The sequence below is a fragment of the Salvelinus sp. IW2-2015 genome, linkage group LG18 (genome assembly GCF_002910315.2).
Source record: "Salvelinus sp. IW2-2015 linkage group LG18, ASM291031v2, whole genome shotgun sequence".
Taxonomy (NCBI): domain Eukaryota; kingdom Metazoa; phylum Chordata; class Actinopteri; order Salmoniformes; family Salmonidae; genus Salvelinus; species Salvelinus sp. IW2-2015.
In genome coordinates this window covers 64,657,214-64,676,475 of record NC_036858.1, presented here as the reverse complement: position 1 = coordinate 64,676,475, position 19,262 = coordinate 64,657,214, and the positions used below count along the sequence as shown (strand labels likewise).

General features: G+C 40.8%; 2 protein-coding genes and 1 long non-coding RNA gene across 3 annotated transcripts in view; 2 read left to right on the top strand and 1 right to left on the bottom strand.

Annotated features, from left to right (window-relative positions):
• Positions 1-2,820, bottom strand: part of LOC111977519 (BAR/IMD domain-containing adapter protein 2-like 1) — a 53,659-nt gene extending 50,839 nt beyond the window's left edge. Inside the window, exons 1-2 of the mRNA XM_024006966.2 lie at positions 1,869-2,820; positions 743-818 (exon numbers count right to left, since the gene is read on the bottom strand). Coding sequence (XP_023862734.1) covers positions 743-818; positions 1,869-1,919 — 127 coding nt within the window. The 5' untranslated portion in view covers positions 1,920-2,820. The remainder of the gene's footprint in view (positions 1-742; positions 819-1,868) is intronic.
• An 11,040-nt stretch (positions 2,821-13,860) lies between these two features.
• LOC111978819 (transmembrane protein 130-like) lies at positions 13,861-15,740 on the top strand. Its single transcript, XM_070448201.1, has 6 exons — positions 13,861-14,288; positions 14,390-14,478; positions 14,573-14,741; positions 15,016-15,161; positions 15,308-15,392; positions 15,650-15,740. The coding sequence occupies exons 1-6, from the start codon at positions 14,281-14,283 to the stop codon at positions 15,738-15,740; spliced, it is 588 nt and encodes a 195-aa protein (XP_070304302.1). The 5' UTR covers positions 13,861-14,280.
• A 460-nt stretch (positions 15,741-16,200) lies between these two features.
• On the top strand, positions 16,201-18,477 carry LOC139029182 (uncharacterized). The gene is made up of 2 exons (XR_011481469.1): positions 16,201-17,176; positions 17,743-18,477. It is a non-coding gene; the product is annotated as an uncharacterized lncRNA (long non-coding RNA).
• The last annotated feature ends 785 nt before the right edge of the window (positions 18,478-19,262 follow it).

Here is a 19,262-nt window from a genome sequence, read left to right as displayed (position 1 = left end):
CTAGCTATCTGAAGATTAATGCATTAACTGTGATATGTGGTTGTCTCACCTAGCTACCTGAAGATGAATGAACTAACTATGATATGTGGTTGTCTCACCTAGCTACCTGAAGATGAATGCACTAACTGTGATATGTGGTTGTCTCCCCTAGCTATCTGAAGATGAATGCACTAACTGTGATATGTGGTTGTCTCACCTAGATACCTGAAGATGAATGAACGAATAACTGTGATATGTGGTTGTCTCCCCTAGCTACCTGAAGATGAATGCACTAACTGTGATATGTGGTTGTCTCACCTAGCTACCTGAAGATGAATGAACTAACTGTGATATGTGACTGTCTCCCCTAGCTATCTGAAGATGAATAGACAAATAACTGTGATATGTGGTTGTCTCCCCTAGCTACCTGAAGATGAATGAACTAACTGTGATATGTGACTGTCTCACCTAGATATCTAAAGATGAATGCATTAACTATGATATGTGACTGTCTCCCCTAGCTATCTAAAGATGAATGCATTAACTATGATATGTGACTGTCTCACCTAGCTACCTGAAGATGAATGCACTAAGTGTAAGTCGCTCTGGATAAGAGAATCTGCTAAATGTAAAAATATAACAGGGACTAGATCACAGAAAAGCAAGAAGCAGCACAGTGGCAACAGGCAAGGACCAACTCTCTTGAAGGAAGACACCTTGAGAGGAACCCGACTCAAACCATCCTCCATTGACATGTTCTTACCGGCTACAGATTTCTCATAGGACTTCCCCAAATTGACAAGGTTCCTCAGTCCTGGGTTCAACTGCTCCATCACATTCTGCAAGAGGGGGCAGAACAATATAATACTGGCAGTGAGTGTAACTATTCTTCACATCTTTTGTTTCAAAAACACAATTTCTATCTCTTGTTGTGGAGTGGATACACAGAGACCAATAATAAGTTAATAAATCATGAGACGTTTCTAATAAACAACTCCGAATAAAGGATTGTCTCAATGTCATCATAAATAAAGTGTTTAAATGTTAGTGTTAATTCTATAAATAACTCCAAGCTGAAATAAAACATTTTAATCATCAACACGATCCTTCACAATTTACAACTTTGTGGGAGCAAAGTTATACACAAAGTATTTGCAGCAACAGGGCAGATTGAACCAAACCCAATCCTACTCGTATTCAAATGGCCCACAATAAAATGCTGTTCAGAACTGGAGTCCCTGTTTCAATTCCCCAGGCACACCCTCAACAGAACAATGAACTGCCAGGTATGCATTAGGCCTAGTTGCACCATGCCAGATAGAGAGAAAACAGGAGGAAGACAAATTAAAACAGAGAGAAACAGGTTTATCTTCRGCTGAAACTGTGGAACGTCATAAACAATGTGGAATTAGTGTTTCTGACACTTTTGACTTCACATGCAGAGTACTGAATTGGTGGGGGTTGCTGGCATGTGATAAGCTTGACGCAAGTACACCAAATGGCCTTATAATTGATGAACTAACAAGAAGATATGGATTATTGGCCACATTTTAAATTGACAAATGACAAATTATTGTTTTTTTCAGTTATTTGGAAAGGCAAATGTTAGGCCTACTCCACTRCGCTTTTTCGCTCTCACGGGCGAGTCACAAGTGTACCCGTGCTCTCACCATACGCACTGTGCAAGTTTATGGCCATATTTTGGAATGGGTTTATGTATCTATAATAATAATAACTGGTTATGCCCTAAAACTGAAGCCAATATGGTGCCTACTGCTATTGCCAAAGGCGACGATGGACATTGGCCATACGGAAACCATGTTGTTGTAAAGGTGGAGAAATGGGGAGCTATGATGATGAGAACATAGCCTAACAAAAAGCCTGCTTACCTTGTATGTACTTTCGGTCAGCTTATTCACATTGTCATGATCCCTAGACATGTTGGCAGTTATTCCTCAGTCTCTTCAAGACGGAACAACAACAAAAACAAGCCAAAAACCAAAGCCAATCACTCGAAGTCTATGTAATTCCTTTCAAATCCAAGGGTGGGCTGTTTAATTGTCCCAGGAGTAGTTTACGCTTGATGGCATTTGTCACACCTTGCATGTACACGTAGAGCAGAAACGCAACTGTTCGCTGGTGGCCAAACAAACCGGCATTCACCGCTGCGCTGACAGCGAGAGAGTCAAACTTCCCTGCGTATCCGCGGGGCGGGAGGCAGAAACCGTGGTATCCGAGTCGTCACTGCTTTAGTCAAACCAAATAATTAGGAATGATAATTATAATGATAATTCTCCCTGACCAAGACGGCTGCCATTTAGTCCTAATCTATAACTTTGAGGGATTATGATCACATAGTCCCTCTAGTAATTTAATAGGATATTTATGAGTCAAGCACTTTCGGTGCTGTGGTTTTAGGTAGATCATCAACTCGGAATTGACAATTGGGGTGGTGCGCTCACTCTCCCGGGGTGGTTCTTGTTATTGCATTCGGATTAATTTAAATCACAATAGGCTTACTTTAAAATCAATTCACACCCCAATTTGGCCATCGACATCAGTCTCATGTAAACACCTTCCGGGCCTAATTATGTTGTGGTTAATTGCTGGTTGTTGTAGTCAGTTGTACAACTGAATGCCTTCAACTGAAATGTGTCTTCCGCATTTAACCCAACCCCTCTGAATCAGAGAGGTGCGGAGGGCTACCTTAATCGACACCCACGTCTTCGGCTCCCGGGGAACAGTGAGTTAAGTGTCTTGCTCAGGGGCAGAACGATCGAATTTTACATTGTCAGCTCGGGGATTCGATCCAGCAACCTTTCGGAGAGAAGACAACGTTGTTTTATATGGAATAGACTGATGTTGTTTTCCATTTCACACCTGTAGGCCTTGGCTTTTACACATCGGTTCAACTATTTGAATTCTATTTCTGTGAACTCAATGCGCAAATTGCCTAGTTTCTCTGGAGATAAAATACATCAGATCAGCTCGAACTGTGCGATGGTGGAGTTGTAGTTTCCAACAATCCAAAATTCTACATAGTTTAGTGCAGAAACCGTGGTAATTAACTACAATGACCCCAATCCATTGTGCGCCTTTCTGTGTGTTTCGTTTAGGCAAGCAAGCGAGAAGAGTCAGAAGCCGGAGAGAAGAGTCAGAAGATGCAAGATCAAGAGGGATAGATAACTGTTACTTCGCGAGATATCTCTATATGAAAATACACGATCTAAGTGATTGATAGTTGGTATTCAGCAATCATATTTACTTTGAAGAACTTCTAAAATAGTGATTTTGTCAGACAGCATAGGCAGTAGCTCTATAGAGATGAGATGATGACTTGGAATAAAATAATAAAGTCATCAAATAAAACAAATGTACAACTGAAATATCTTATTAAAGTAAAGTATAACTGATTGTTAATAAGTGATAAGCAGTAATGGGCAGTCACTACCATCATGGAACTTTAATTGTTGTATGGTGTGTTGTTACAGCGTTCAACCCCGCATAATGCATAGCGCATGTCATGTTTATTTTTTTTGGTCGAAACTGAAAACCGTGATTATTTTTAAATAATCGAACCGAAACCGAACAGACCTCAAAACGCACTAATCTCTCAGCACTAATCCAAATCAAATTGTATTGGTCACATACACATGGTTAGCAGATGTTATTGCGAGTGTAGCGAAATGCTTGTGCTTATAGTTCTGACAGTGCAGCAATATCTAACAAGTAATCTAACAATTCCACAACAACTACCTAAACACACAAATGTAAATAAATGGATGGAATACGAATATGTACTTATAAATATAATGATGGGTCAATGGCCGACCGGCATAGACGAGATGCAATAGATGGTATAAAATACAGTATATACATCTGGGATGAGTAGTGCAAGATATGTAAACATCATTATTAAAGTGACATTAATAAAGTAACTAGTGATCCGTTGATAGAGTGGCCAATGATTTCATGTCTGTATGTAGGCAGCAGCCTCTCTGTGTTAGTGATGGCTGGATGTTTAACTTGAGATAGAAGCTATTTTTCAGTCTCTCGGTCCCAGCTTTGATGCACCTGTACTGGCCTCACCTTCTGGATGGTAGTGGGGTGAACAGGCAGTGGCTCAGGTGGTTGATGTCCTTGATGATCTTTTTGGGCTTCCTGTGACATCGAGTGCTGTAGGTGTCCTGGAGGGCAGGTAGTTTGCTCCCGGTGATGTGTTGTGCAGACCGCACCACCGTCTGGAGACCCATTCAGTTGTGGGCAGTGCAGTTGCCATACCAGGCAGTGATGCAACCAGTCAGGATGCTCTCGATGGTGCAGCTGTAGAACTTTTTGAGGATCTGAGGACCCATGCCAAATCTTTTCAGTCTCCTAGGCTTTGTCATGCCTTCTTCACGACTGTCTTGGTGTGTTTGGATCATGATAGTATGTTGGTGATGTGGACACCAAGGAACTTGAAACTCTCAACCTGCTCCACTACAGCCCCGTCAATGAGAATGGGGGAGTGCTCGGTCCTCCTTTTTCTGTAGTCCACAATCATCTCCTTAGTCTTGATCACATTGAGGGAGTGGTTGTTATCCTGGCACCACACTGCCAGGTCTCTGACCTCCTCCCTATAGGCTGTCTCATCATTGTCAGTGATCAGGCCTACCACTGTTGTGTCATCAGCAAACTTAATGATGGTGTTGGAGTCGTGCTTGGCCATGCAGTCAAGGGTGAATAGGGAGTACAGGAGGGGACTGAGCACGCACCCCTGAGGGGCCTGTCATGCCAAATAGTGTCCCCCTATGCGTCACAATGGGATTCGATAAACTATTAGCGTTCATTGCTATATCAACAGTGTGGTGACCTAATGATTAGAATTTTGGATATTGTTGCAGTCTAAATGAAGTTCTTTTCATCATTGCTATTCAAACAAGGCTGAGTTTTGCAACAGTTTAGCTGTTTTAACAAGTTTGGTTTAGCTAATCAAATGAAAACATTAATTCTAACTACTTTTTGGTACCTTGTTAACATTACAACATGAAATCCATGTCTTAAATGTTTTGCTATGTTTCGGAAATGGCAAAGAAAACGTGTAATCTGCTTGACACATTAAAGTTACTTAATTTACAGATCACAAAGTCAGTTAATTTCCACTCCATTTATATGCAAATCCCTTTGATTCATAAGCTGGCTTGTCTGGCTGTCATGTTTTTATTTTAACCTGCCCTTCCCTTGTCTACACTGACATAACATCATTTCAGTAGTCCTCTATTATGATTCATTTTGTTCTATCTCACACGGCTCATTGGTACACCCTTGTGGTTGAATATATATGAATCTATTGTTGGTCGTAGGATACAACAATGAATAATGTGGAACAAATAAATACTACCAAAGGATACCTTACAACTTACAATAATAAACACCTTATGAAACAGCTGTGAAAACCAACCTGGCAATATTTAWGATTTAATACATAAACTTGTTGGTATACAGTGTCATTCATTTCTTTTCACAGATTATTTTTTGTGCACTCACATGGCAATCAGACTGAAATACTTAATTCTGGTGTGTGGAATAAAGAGGTGGGTGCTGTGTGGTTGGGAGGTTCTGCCTGTCACTTGTTCTCAACAGGCAGTCTCGGAAGGGGGACTTGAAGAGGRAGACTGYGAAGTCCAGGCACTGCTGCTCTCTTTGTTCTGAGTGTTTGCAGTGCTAGTGTTTTTAGTTAATCTGTGTATCTCACATATTATATGCCCAGTATGATACGGCTAGCAAACTTTATTAGCAGATAATGACATCATGACAATAACAGTAGCTTTAAATTATATAATGACATGGAGGAGGGGATGGGATGAGTGGGCAGATTGTTGGGCAATGAGAAGTCACTAGATGAAGAATTTCGTCTGGAGGGAGAGAAGAKAAAGAGTTAAAGGATGAGGAGGCCCTCAACCTTTAATTAAGGCCCTCAACCCCCTACTCTATCTCTGTAGTGTTTGACCTGATGGGGCTTGGATAGGTGTAGCAATATGGTGATGACTCAACCCTGCTGTGTAATGGACTCCAGGAGACTTCTGCCATATTACACACACAAATCTAGAACCTTTAGATATGCAAACACTAACTGGAGGTTAGTTAAGAGGTCCCTGGAAAAGATGAGAGGTGAGTTGTGAGAGAAACTCTGGGGTGGTGTCATGACCACTAGAGTCATATACCTTAACAGTACATACCTGGCAGCGGAGGTTACTTACCGTGACCCAGTGGTTAGCCTTGAGACTGACTATCTGGATAAACCCCTGGGCCAGTGTTGGTACTGTTGGCAGCATGGTGATGCCGCCCACCGTGAGGAGACCTCCTACTTCTGGATGCTGCACATGCAAAAGAGCTTGAGCATGATCAATTGTAAAATTGTCTAACCAGGAGTGTGACGGAAGAATGACCCCCCGAAGGTCCTCCATCTGGCCACAGAGAGCAGCTGGCCTTACCTGCCCCTGTTCCTCCAGTCTGACGCAAGCCACCTGTGAGAACATTTGATGGATTAGTGCAGTGTTATGAAGGCGAGATATGTACTTTTCAACAGTTTTTTAAATACATCCTACCTCAAACTGGTCCCCTTCTGACTCAGAGCACAGAGAATCAGACTGATCCTGGCTCTGGTGGATGGGATAMCTCCTGGGTGGGCAGGACAGTTGACGGTCCTAAAGTCATTAGGAGAGGTAAATTGAAGAGGTACATTTTTATGAGCTCAGCATAACTACCATTTCTTGCTTTCTCAAATGTCAACCAAAGCTTAACATACTTTGACTCACGGGCTTCACCGAAGTGTAGGGCGTCAGGGCTTTCAGTGGTCAACCGTCCAACTGCTCCAACTGGAGAAGATTGTTGGCTTTCACTGAGGTAACCCTTATGAAGACATAAAGAGAAAAATGTCAGTGTTAGGAAAACTAAAACTAGCTTCAGGTTATTTTATGTGCAAATTCAAATAGTTATTATCTGAGATGTTTTATATTTACCTAACGGATGATGACCCCAGCTATAATAATTATTTACACTGATTAATTTAATTGATCAGAGTTAACTTATAGCTAGATACCTCAATGTGACAGACATATAACTAAATGTATAGCTAGTGACATGTAGATGACCAACTAACGTCAACTAGATGAAAAATGGTTGTACATAAATCCTTCCAGTTATCTAACAGTAACAGTAATAGAAATGAATTTGGGCTGGGCGGTATACGTATTTTATAATATACCGGAATTGAGGCAGGGCCCGGTTTGGGTTTTTACTTTACCTTCTATACCGGTATTTGAATGTTTGGTTTGTTAAATGTGATACGCCATGTGTACTGTCAATTTTTATGGTTTACTACACTACTTGAGTCATCTCTCTCCGCATTCTCGCCGTGCCACTTTCCACAGACCTAGCCACGCCCCCTGTTATTCAAGGAGCGCATTTGATATTTCCTCAACCGTTAGACATTTGCGTTCAGTCTGCATGGTCAATGCAGCACATGCAACAATGCTGTTTTCACTTTGCTTCTTAATATAAATTCACTAGCGTTCTATAATGACACTATTAGTTTGTGTTTCTTACATCAGCAAACAGCTAGTTTGTCTTTTCTTAGCAAGTTGCCCTAAATCTTGTGAGACGCTAATTGTTAGCCACTAATAGACAGCTAATAAACGTACCGAGTAAGAGCAAACGTAGCTACCTAATACAGCCTGATAATACCAGTGATGGTGTAGACCTAAATCAGTATGTTCTTTGTGCGACAGTATCTTCTAAATCAAAGAGGAATATGCAAAGCAAGAATATGTTAGCAACATGAAGTAGCTAAGAGAAAACATGCAATGTAGCCAAAGCTTATAGGGTCCCCTAGGAAACACGTATCAACACTTTAGATCCTACCCTGTCACAATAACACCTCCCTGGCATTTTAATTGGTTGTACTCTCAAACAACACTGTATTCAAAGTGCCCACTATTATATTCTAACTATATAATTAGAATAGTCATTCTATTTCCATGATTCCAACAGTTTTGCTCTAATTCGCAAGTCAAATCGCAATAAATCCTATATTATTTGCCCATATCGTGCAGYCCTACGTGGCTGTGTGGAAATGATCTCAATTGAGCAGTGGTGTAAAGTACTTCATTAAAAATACTTTCAAGTACTACTTAAGTCGTTTTTTTTGGTATCTGTACTTTACTTTTTAAATATTTTTGACAACTTTTACTTCACTACATTCTTAAAGAAAATACTGTACTTTTTATCCCATACATTTGCCTTGACACCTAAAAGTAATCGTTACATTGAGTGCTTAGCAGGACAGGAAAATGGTCCAATTCACACACTTGTCAAGAGAACATCCCTGGTCATCTACTGCCTCTGATCTGGAGGACTCACTAAACACAGATGCTTTGTTTGTAAATTATGTTTGTGTGTTGGAGTGTGCACCTGGTTAGCCGTAAATTAAAAATTAAAAATTAAATGGTGCCATCTGGTTTGCTTGATATAAGGAATTTGAAATTATTTATACTTTTGTACTTAAGTACATTTGATCAATTACATTTACTTTCGATACTTAAGTATATTTAAAACCAAATACTTTTAGACTTTTACTCAAGTAGTATTTTACTGGGTGATTTTCACTTTTACTTGAGTAATTTTCTATTAACGTATCTTTACTTTTACTCAAGTAAAAAAGGGTACTTTTTCCACCACTGCAAATGAGTGCAGGAAATGCAGAAATGATATAAGTGCTGAAATTTGTTTTGGTTGAAGTTGAATTGAACAGTATAAAACAATCAGATTGGAGAAAGACTCATTGAAGTCACTTAGAATGTATGTGTTGCCACTCTAGGATCACTCACTACTCATAAAGCAAATGTAACGGCTGTTGGAAGGAGAGGACCAAGGTGCAGCGTGGTACGTGTTCATATTTATTTAATGAACACTAAAGTAACAAACATAACAAAGAGAACGACCRAAACAGTTCTGGCTGGTGCAGACACACAACAGAAAACAACTACCCACAAAACACAGGTGGGATGAGGCTACCTAAGTATGGTTCTCAATCAGAGACAACGATAGACAGCTGCCTCTGATTGAGAACCACACTCGGCCAAACACATAGAAATATAAAACATAGAACAAAAACATAGAATGCCCACCCCAACTCACGCTCTGACCAAACCAATATAGAGACATAACAAAGGAACTAAGGTCAGGGCGTGACAGCAAATGAATAACTTTAAGTATTCAAAAACTAAAAATACCGTCAAATACCGTCATATTTTAAAAAAATACGGTGATATAATATTTTGGCCATATCGCCCAACCCTACCCTGAATTGTGAATTTCTCTGACCTCCCGCGAACGTTGCGCCTCTTGTCGAGATCAGTGGTGCCTTCATAGTACTTTGCCTGGTTGGAAAGATAAAAGAAAATGTAGTTGAGCGATGAAATTAAAGTGGAAGCTACATACAAACAGAAAGCAGCTAGCAGTTAGTTAGCTAGATAAACAGAAAGTGGCTACAATAAGAGTTAGCTAGCTAACTTAAATAACGTTAGCTAAATAAAACTGTCTGGCTGAGGTGAATAAGTAGCTAGCAATGCCAATATAAAATCAATCTAGAAACAGTTAAAATTATTTATTCCTTTTTCTTATATAAAGACAAATATGTGGTAAAGAAATAGTGTTCTCTTTCAAGGCTTTTCGGTCCTCCGAAGCAGCAGGTAGTCAGTAGGTTGTCACCGTCAAAATCACCGTCCTTGGAGAGCAATTCTGAGGTAATAATTTTGTGCGGACTAATTGAACGCTTCTGAGATTAAATAGAACTAGAACAGCTGGCACCCTACTTCCTTTGCGACCGCTACGAGGTAACCAAGCAACCAGCATAGCAACGGAAGCTTTGGTTCATTACGTAATCCGGTCAGAATGTTGCAAATTCTAGCAACAGCCGTAGCAACAGTAGTTAGAACACATTGAATCCCATTGTGACATAGAGGGGGACACTAATTGGCGGGGGACATTATTTGGCATGACAGGCCCCTGTGTTGAGGATCAGTGTGGCAGATGTGTTGTACCTACCCTTACCACCTGGTTACGGCCTGTCAGAAAGTTCAGAATTCAGTTGCAGAGGGAGGTGTTTAATCCCAGGGTCCTTATTAGCTTAGTGATGAGCTTTGATGGCACTATGGTGTTGAATGCTGAGCTGTAGTCAATGAATAGCATTCTCACGTAGGTGTTCCTTTTGTCCAGGTGGGAAAGGGCATTGTGGAGTGCAATAGAGGTTGCATCATCTGTGGATCTGTTGTGGCGGTATGCAAATTGTAGTGGGTCTAGAGTTTCCTGGATAATGGTGTTGATATGAGCCATGACCAGCCTTTAAAAGCACTTCATGGCTACAGACGTGAGTGCTACGGGTCGGTAGTCATTTAGGCAGGTTACCTTGGTGTTCCTGGGCACAGGGACTATGGTGGTCTGCTTGAAACATGTTGGTATTACAGACTCGGTCAGGGACAGGTTGAAAATGTCAGTGAAGACACTTGCCAGTTGGTCAGCGCATGCTCGAAGTACACGTCATGGTAATCCACCTGGCCTGTTTAAAGGTATTACATCGGCTACGGAGAGCGTGATCACACAGTTGTCCGGAACAGCTGATACTCTCATGCATGATTCAGTGTTGCTTGCCTCGAAGCAAGCATAGAAGTTATTTAGCCCGTCTGGTAGGCTTGTGTCACTGGGCAGCTCGCGGCTGTGATTCACAATAACAAAACGGATGTCCCGCCTCTGTTTTGGTAAAAAGCTGAGGGATGGGCTTGGAGAAATGTAACCACTCTCAGATTAATTGACAGAGCTATGGGAGCTAAGGACTGACCATCCATGATATTAAAATTATTGTTTTAACCATGTTATGAGGCTATACAGTGTTTGTTTACATGTTCAACGTTAAAAAACATCGGAGAAATCAAGCTTATATTTTGGGTTCTCATGGAGTGTGACAGTTGAAGTAAGCTCATGAGGCATTTATATTTTTCAAGAATCAGTGGATATATATATATACACACACTACTGTTCAAAAGTTTGGGGTCATTCAGAGATGTCCTTGTTTTTGAAAGAAAAGCATTTTTTTGTCCATTAAAATAACATCAAATTGAACAGAAATACAGTGTGGACATTTTAATGTTGTACATGACTATTGTAGCTGGAAAATATTTTTTATAGAATATCTATGTACATTATCAGCAAGCATCACTCCTGTGTTCCAATGGTATGTTGTGTGAGCTAATCAAAGTTTATAATTTTAAAAGGCTAATTGATCATTAGAAAACCMKTTTGCAATTATGTTAGCACAGCTGAAAACTGTTGTTCTGATTAAAAAGCAATACATCTGGCCTTCTTTAGACTAGTTGAGTATCTGGAGCATCAGCATTTGTGCGCTCGATTACAGGCTCAAAATGGTCAGAAACAAAGAACTTTCTTCTGAAACTCGTCAGTCTATTCTTGTTCTGAGAAATGATGGCTATTCCATGCAAGAAATTCCCAAGAAACTGAAGATCTCGTACAACGCTGTGTACTTCTCCCTTCTGTCTCTAACCAGATGGAAAGAGGAGTGGGAGGCCCCGGTGCACAACTGAGCAAGAGGACAAGTACATTAGAGTGTCTAGTTTGAGAAACAGACGCCTCACAAGTCCTCAACTGGCAGCTTCATTAAATAGTGCCCGCAAAATACCAGTCTCAACGTCAACAGTGAAGAGGCGACTCCGGGATGCTGGCCTTCTAGGCAGACTAGACACTAATAAACAGCCAAGTTAATAAACAGATCACTGACCATTTCGAATCCCACCGTACCTTCTCCACTGTGCAATCCGGTTTCCGAGCTGGTCACGGGTGCACCTCAGCCATGCTCAAGGTACTAAACGATATCATAACCGCCATCGATAAAAGACAGTACTGTGCAGCCATCTTCATCGACCTGGCCAAGGCCTTCGACTCTGTCAATCACTGTATTCTTATCGGCAGACTCAACAGCCTTGGTTTCTCAAATGACTTCTTCGCCTGGTTCACCAACTACTTMTCAGACAGAGTTCAGTGTGTCAAATCCGAGGGCCTGCTGTCCGAACCTCTGGCCGTCTCTATGGGGGTACCACAGGGTTCAATTCCCGCGCCAACTCTTTTCTCTGTATATATCAACGATGTCGCTCTTGCTGCGGGTGATTCCCTGATCCACCTCTACGCAGACGACACCATTTTGTATACATCTGGCCCTTCTTTGGACACTGTGTTAACAAACCTCATAATGAGCTTCAATGCCATACAACACTCCTACCTTGGCCTCCAACTGCTCTTAAAAGCTAGTCAAACTAAATGCATGTTTTTCAACCGTTCGCTGCTCGCACCAGCCCGCCCGACTAGCATCACTACTCTGGACGGTTCTGACTTAGAATATGTGGACAACTACAAATACCTAGGTGTCTGGCTAGACTGTAAACTCTCCTTCCAGACTCATATTAAACATCTCCAATCCCAAATTAAATCTAGAATCGTCTTCCTATTTTGCAACAAAGCCTCCTTCACTCACGCCGCCAAACATATCCTCGTAAAACTGACTATCCTACCGATCCTCGACTTCGGCGATGTCATAAACAAAATAGCCTCCAACATTCTACTCAGCAAACTGTATGCAGTCTATCACAGTGCCATCCGTTTTGTCACCAAAGCCCCATATACCACCCACCACTGCAACCTGTGTGCTCTTGTCGGCTGGTCCTCGCTACATATTCGACGCCAGACTCACTGGCTCCAGGTCATCTATAAGTCTTTGCTAGGTAAAGGTCCTCCATATCTCAGCTCACTGGTCACGATAACAACACCCAATCGTAGCACACGCTCCAGCAGGTATATCTCACTGGTCATCCCTAAAGCCAACACCTCCTTTGKCAGCTTTTCCTTCCAGTTCTCTGCTGCCAATGACTGGAACGAATTGCAAACATCGCTGAAGCTGGAGACTTATATTTCCCTCACTAACTTTAAACATCAGCTATCTGAGCAGCTAACYGATCGCTGCAGCTGTACATAGCCCATCTGTAAGTAGCCCATGCAATCTACCTCATCCCCATATTGTTTTTATTTACTTTTCTGCTCTTTTGCACACCAGTATTTCTACTTGCACATCCTCATCTGCACATCTATCACTATCAAAATAAATATTAAAAATGGTTTTGCAGAGACACACTCACTAGACTCTATCCACACACATACTCTACACTGACACTCCAACACACACACACACACACACACACACACACACACACACACACACACACACACACACACACACACACACACACGTTACATAGCTGCTGCTACTCTGTTTATCATTTATCCTGATGGCCTAGTCAATTTTACCTCTACCCACATGCATTACCTCAATTACCTCAACTACTCGTACCCTTGTACTCGATACAGCTACTCCTTGTATATTGCCTTGCTATTATTTTTATTGTGTTACTATTTCCTTTTTATTCAGTAAATATTTGTTTTACTTTTTAACTCTGCACTGTTGGGAATGGAATCATGAGTAAGCATTTCACTGTAAAGCCTACACATGTTCTATTCTGCGCATGTGACCAATAAAATGTGATTTTCTAGGTAAATAGGAGGAAAAAATTTAGTTGGCCATTCCTAAGACGTGTCCTGCACATTTTTGATGTGGGTCATAATGTCAATGAGGAAAATCAATTGTCTCCCGAGAACCTCCCGAGTTGCGCAGCGGTCTAAAGCACTGCATCTTAGTGCTTGAGGCGTTACTACAGACCCCCTTGTTCGAATCCAGAGTGTATCACCGGCCGTGATTGGGAGTCTCATAGGGTGGCGCACAATTGGCCCAGAGTCGTCCGGGTTTGGCCGGTGTAAGCCGTAATTGTATATAAGAATGTGTTCTTAACTGAATTGCCTAGTTAAATATAGGTAAAACAATGTTTTGTTAAATACCTCCACTATCAACAGCGACTTCCAACACGTTAACGTTTGAGTCATTTAGCAGACGCTTTTATCCAGAGCGACGTACAATAGTGAGACACAACAGCTGTTTGTATTCTGACACATATGGTTAAAACGCATGGACATGATTTCAAGCTATTACGTATATCTGGGAAACATAAAGGGCATGAACAATTTGCTGGCACCGGCTGACAAGGCATCTACTATCGGTTGGCCATCTGAAGACTGTCCCCATTTCTCAATTTCTTAGTCCTGAAGTATCCTACACCATTTTCCTCTTCTGTGAGCGGACAAGCGCAAATGTATCGGTAAATATGATGTGTTGTATGTGTAATATTTGGGCAAAAAATCAGAATTTCATTACAGTAAATGTAACTTCATTTTTTGAACTTCTGGTTTATGATTTCAGAAATATAATTGGGTTGGTCGTCATGTCACTTCCACTGATTCTGAGCCCCCACGTTTTGGGGCTCGCAACAGACGGTTTGAGCAATCTTCGTAGGTTTACTTTTACGCATAACATTATTTTAATACAATACGTAAAAAAAAAAAAAAAGTATAGTAAACTCATGTTTTTTACTTTTTTATTCAGAAAATATTGCAGGGAAGCTCAGCTTCATTCAGAGGGAAGGAAATGTGACTTATCTGCGGGACAAGGAGCTGGCCACGGAAGTTCCAACCGAGACAAAGTTTGAACTGTTCGATCCAAGGAACACTTTACGCACCGCCAGATTCACCTATACCTGGGACTTCGGCAACGGGTAGGCCTATGTTTATCATCGAATGCATGTTTTGTAGTTTAGGCTATATATTTAAATATCATGTGGTTGTTTTATTTTTTCTTATTTATTCGATGTTGTGATGCTGTTTTTTACTGTAAGGATTACTGTTGTTTTCTGTTGTCTTGTCAGTGTTGAATGTATTCCATCAGGGCCCACGTTAGAAACAAGTGGAATTGCTTTAACCTGTTATCCCTGAGTTGTCCTCAGTGAATAATTTTTCCCAATCAATCAATCAATGTTTTGGTTTTGTAAGAGAGGTGCTGAAAGGATCGGAGCCGTCTGTGCACTATAACTACTCATCCTCTGGAAACTACACTCTGCGGCTGAGAGTAGTGACCCAAGTGAACAAAATCTCTACTCCACTAACTGGGGTATACAGCATGGACGTTACAGTTTTGGGTAGGTAGACAGCATACACATCATTGTTGTTCATAATTATCTGGTTTGAAATAGTAGAGTTTTTAAATATCACATTMGGTTTACCATACAGTAAGTGACACCACAACATCAATGTAGGCGTATTGCATATCTCTGCTATTTTCCAGACGCCATCAGAAATATTGAGTTGAAGAGCCCTTTGAGTTTCCAGGTTTCCAGAAACAACAGTCTGGTTGTTCATGTGGATGGAAGGTGGGTACAATTTCTCAGTAGGCCACACAATTAACACACACAACATACTTAACATGTATAACACATCAAAGAATCAGATCATTTATTCTATCTCTCCCTCTCTCTGTTTCCCAGTCTTCCAATGTGGGTGTGCTGTATTTATTCTCATCATCTCTCTCTCTCTCTCTCTCTCTCTCTCTCTCTCTCTCTCTCTCTCTCTCTCTCTCTTCTCTTCTCTTTTCTCTCTTCTCTCTCTCTCTCCTCTCTCTTTTTTCTAGTCCTCCCATGTGGGTCTGTTGGAGGTTCCTACAGAACTGTGTATCAGCAAACCTAAGGCTGTCACTGACATGCTGTATGAGAACACCATGATACTGAACCACACCTTACAGCTTTAGGAGACACTGTCTGGACATCAGCGCCGCAACGACATCAGCAAACTGCAGACCTCCTACAACATCTTTGTGAGGAGAGTCGTAAGTCTGGTGTTATCATGTGGTCTGTGGAGATTTGGTCCACATTAGTCACGCTAGGCAGAAGCTACAGGATAGTACAGTACAGTACAACATTGTCCTCTCACTTTTTTGGGAAGGCCCAAAAATTGTCAAAAGACCCCAGTCACTCAAGTCATACTGTAGACTTTTCTCTCTGCTACACGGCAAGCGATACCGGAGCGCCAAGTCTAGGACCAAAAGGCAGCTTCTACCCCAAGCCATAAGACTGCTGACAATTAATCAAATGGCCACCGGACTATTTTACATTGACACGCCCTTCCCCTTCCTTTGTTTTTACACTGCTGCTACTTGCTGTTTATTATCTATGTATAGTCACTTTACCCCTAACTACATGTACAAAATAACTTGAGTAACCTGTACTTGTATATGGCCTCGTTATTGTTCTTTTTTTTTGTGTTACTTGTTTTTTTTATTTTACTATTTTTATATTATTTAGTAAATATTTTCTTAACTTTATTTCTTGAACTGCATTGTTGGTTAAGGGCTTGTAAGTAAGCATTTCACGGTAAGGTCTACACCTGTTGTATCCGGAGCATGTGACAAATACATTTTGATTTGAATACAGTATAGACGGTTTGATATAGTACAAATTATCYATCTATTAGTAGTGTCCCTCAGCAGTTCTGGTGGCACAAGAGGTTTTGATGAGAATTTACCTCTTTAGATTTCATGGTTCTTCCTGTAATCTTCAGCTGAACCGAGTGATAGTGTGTTYAGATAAYTGAAAAGACGTCAGTGGGACAGTGGCCAGGGTTGAGGAATGCAGCTAAGGAGTTCTGGAGGAGAGCAATTTAACAGCAGGACCCACACCCCATACTGCATTTGTCTCCTGTGGTGAATWGATTTGTGCTGGATGGTATGGTTACAGAGGAGTTTCAGGAAGCTTGTGACCTAATTTTAATGCATAACAAATAGATTGTTTGAAACCAGAGACTGAAAGAATGATGAATGATGGTTTGTGTAAATAGGAACATGATTCAATGGTGCACAAAGTTAAGACAAGAGGAGACATGCTAATAATCATGTATGCAGATACTGGGGAGTATGACAGTTACTAATTGGGAGTTAATTGTAAAAAGAAAATCAATTCTGCTTGCAGAACTTCTGACCAGTATTCAAGCTTGTCTAACTGCATCATGTAATACTGTAGAAAAACAATTCTCTCTTTGTCTTCTTATAGCCTCCATTAACCTGCTATTCACCCTGACATGTACTGGGATCATCTTGGCAATACTCGCCTTCATCACTGTTATAGCCTGTCGCACTAAGAATGGACACAACAACAAACCACAGGTAGGAGACTGACAGAGGGACTTGTTGAAGAATGTTAGGCCCTGTTTCAGTACTTATCCCAAAGAAAGGAGTGTATTCTACAATATGTCCACATGAGCATGAAAAATACCTAACAAATTGACTAACGATCAACTCCAAAAATTGTTCGTAGCAGTAGAAAGCTCTGTCAAGCGGTGTTGTAGTACTCGAGTACAGGACTCAGTTTTGGTTCAGACTCGACTCGACTTGACACGATTCTCATGACTCGTGACACGACTCGGACTCGACCAGCAGCAATGATAGATAACTGTATTATCTAATCAGCCTTACAAACGTGAAACATTGTAATGAAATTTAGCTTAGCAAATGGTTGGACTGCGGCTTTTAGCACTACCAAAGAACTCAGACTTGGATTCGGACTCGGGGTTTACTGAACTCTACATCACTGCTGTCAAGTCATGGGGATCTGCACAGTGTTTTTGTTCTTGTTCAAAATGAAACTACTAAGAAATATTCAGACAATGTAGCCCTACAAACACCAAAAATCACTTGTGTGTCAGTGTAAATATTTATTTTTTATTTTGCAGATGTCTAAGTCCAGTAACGCCACTTACTCCAGCATGAACATGGAACTGCAGCCACAACAGGACTTCCCTGATATCAGTAGTGATCTCTATGTGTCCAGGCCAAAGAAAGAAGAGGTCCAACCCCTTCTACAGCACGGGACCAGATCTGTCGCCAAATCCTACCGCAACTAGTCTTCATTTACACACTTTGTGACGGATTCAAGTCAAATGTTAATAGTTTGCTAACAATGTATAGTTTGAGATGAATATATGTCACCAGTAACATTGAACAACAAATTGTCAGTGATGTATTACCGATGTAGATTACATTCCTCTGTCTGTGTGGATTTTATACTTACACTATTTTGCCTTTGATGATCTCATCCTCAGACCCAGCCAAAAGCCTGACCTCAAAAACTAAATATCCATCCAAGGGTTTTAGAGGATTGAATCCCACTATGATAATAGATGACAGCTGCCAGTAACCCTGTAGAGAACTGTCCTAATGTGTATTATTACCCAGTGATCTATATATACGCTAGGTGACTGATCAGTGGCGCTGTGTTGAATCCACCGTGCCTCCATTTTGGCACTCCCCCACCATTGTATAAACATTTTGGAAGCTATAGCATTTATTCATGTCTACCTTCATTTTTGCCACATTWATTCTATTACAGACACCTTATCGCATACCTTTAAATTATATTTCATGACTAATGTTACTGTCCCCACTAAAACAAAAAATACTTAAATACATGTAATTTTGTCCTTGAAACATTTATTTGAAATACTGTAGAGTTCCATTCATTCCTATGGAGGACTGCTCCTACTGGGGAGTGCCAATATGCAGACCGACGGCTTCAAAGCCTCTCAATGGCAAATAGATAGCATAAGCAATCCAGTTTTATATATACATTGTTGGTATTACCTAATCATACTGGCTGTCACCACAGATGATCCATTATATTGACCAGATACTCCATTGGCCACTCTAAGAATTAAAAGAATGTCTTCAAAAATGTAAGGCAGTTAGGAGGAAAAGAGATCGGGTAAGACCGTTCTAGCCAATGAGAGAGCAGATACACGTGTGATAACAGGCAGAACTCTGATATAAGGGGCTTTTTATGTCACATCCTACTAATATCAGTACAGTCATAAAAACCTAAGCATTACAAAACCTCTATTAGATCAAATAAGCCATTACATTTTTGGTTAACCAAACCCGACACTCTCTTTGACCTCCATACAAAAAACCTGGCTTGGTGAGAGGAAAAAAACAACAACAAAACGCCACCTGCTGGAGAAGACAGATTTTGGGCCGAGTTATCCCTCTGCTGTCACCAAACCCACCTTTCAGTCAGGGCTACAGAGATGAATTCATGACTAATGACAATGACCTTGATTGACAGATGGCTTTAGCTTACATTTTTTGTTGTTGCAGAAATTGTATTTTAATTTGGGTTTGGGAGTGTGACTCACCAACATCTTTAGAAAATGTTAATTTCATTTACAAAATGTTTTTATGGAATGCCAAGAAACTC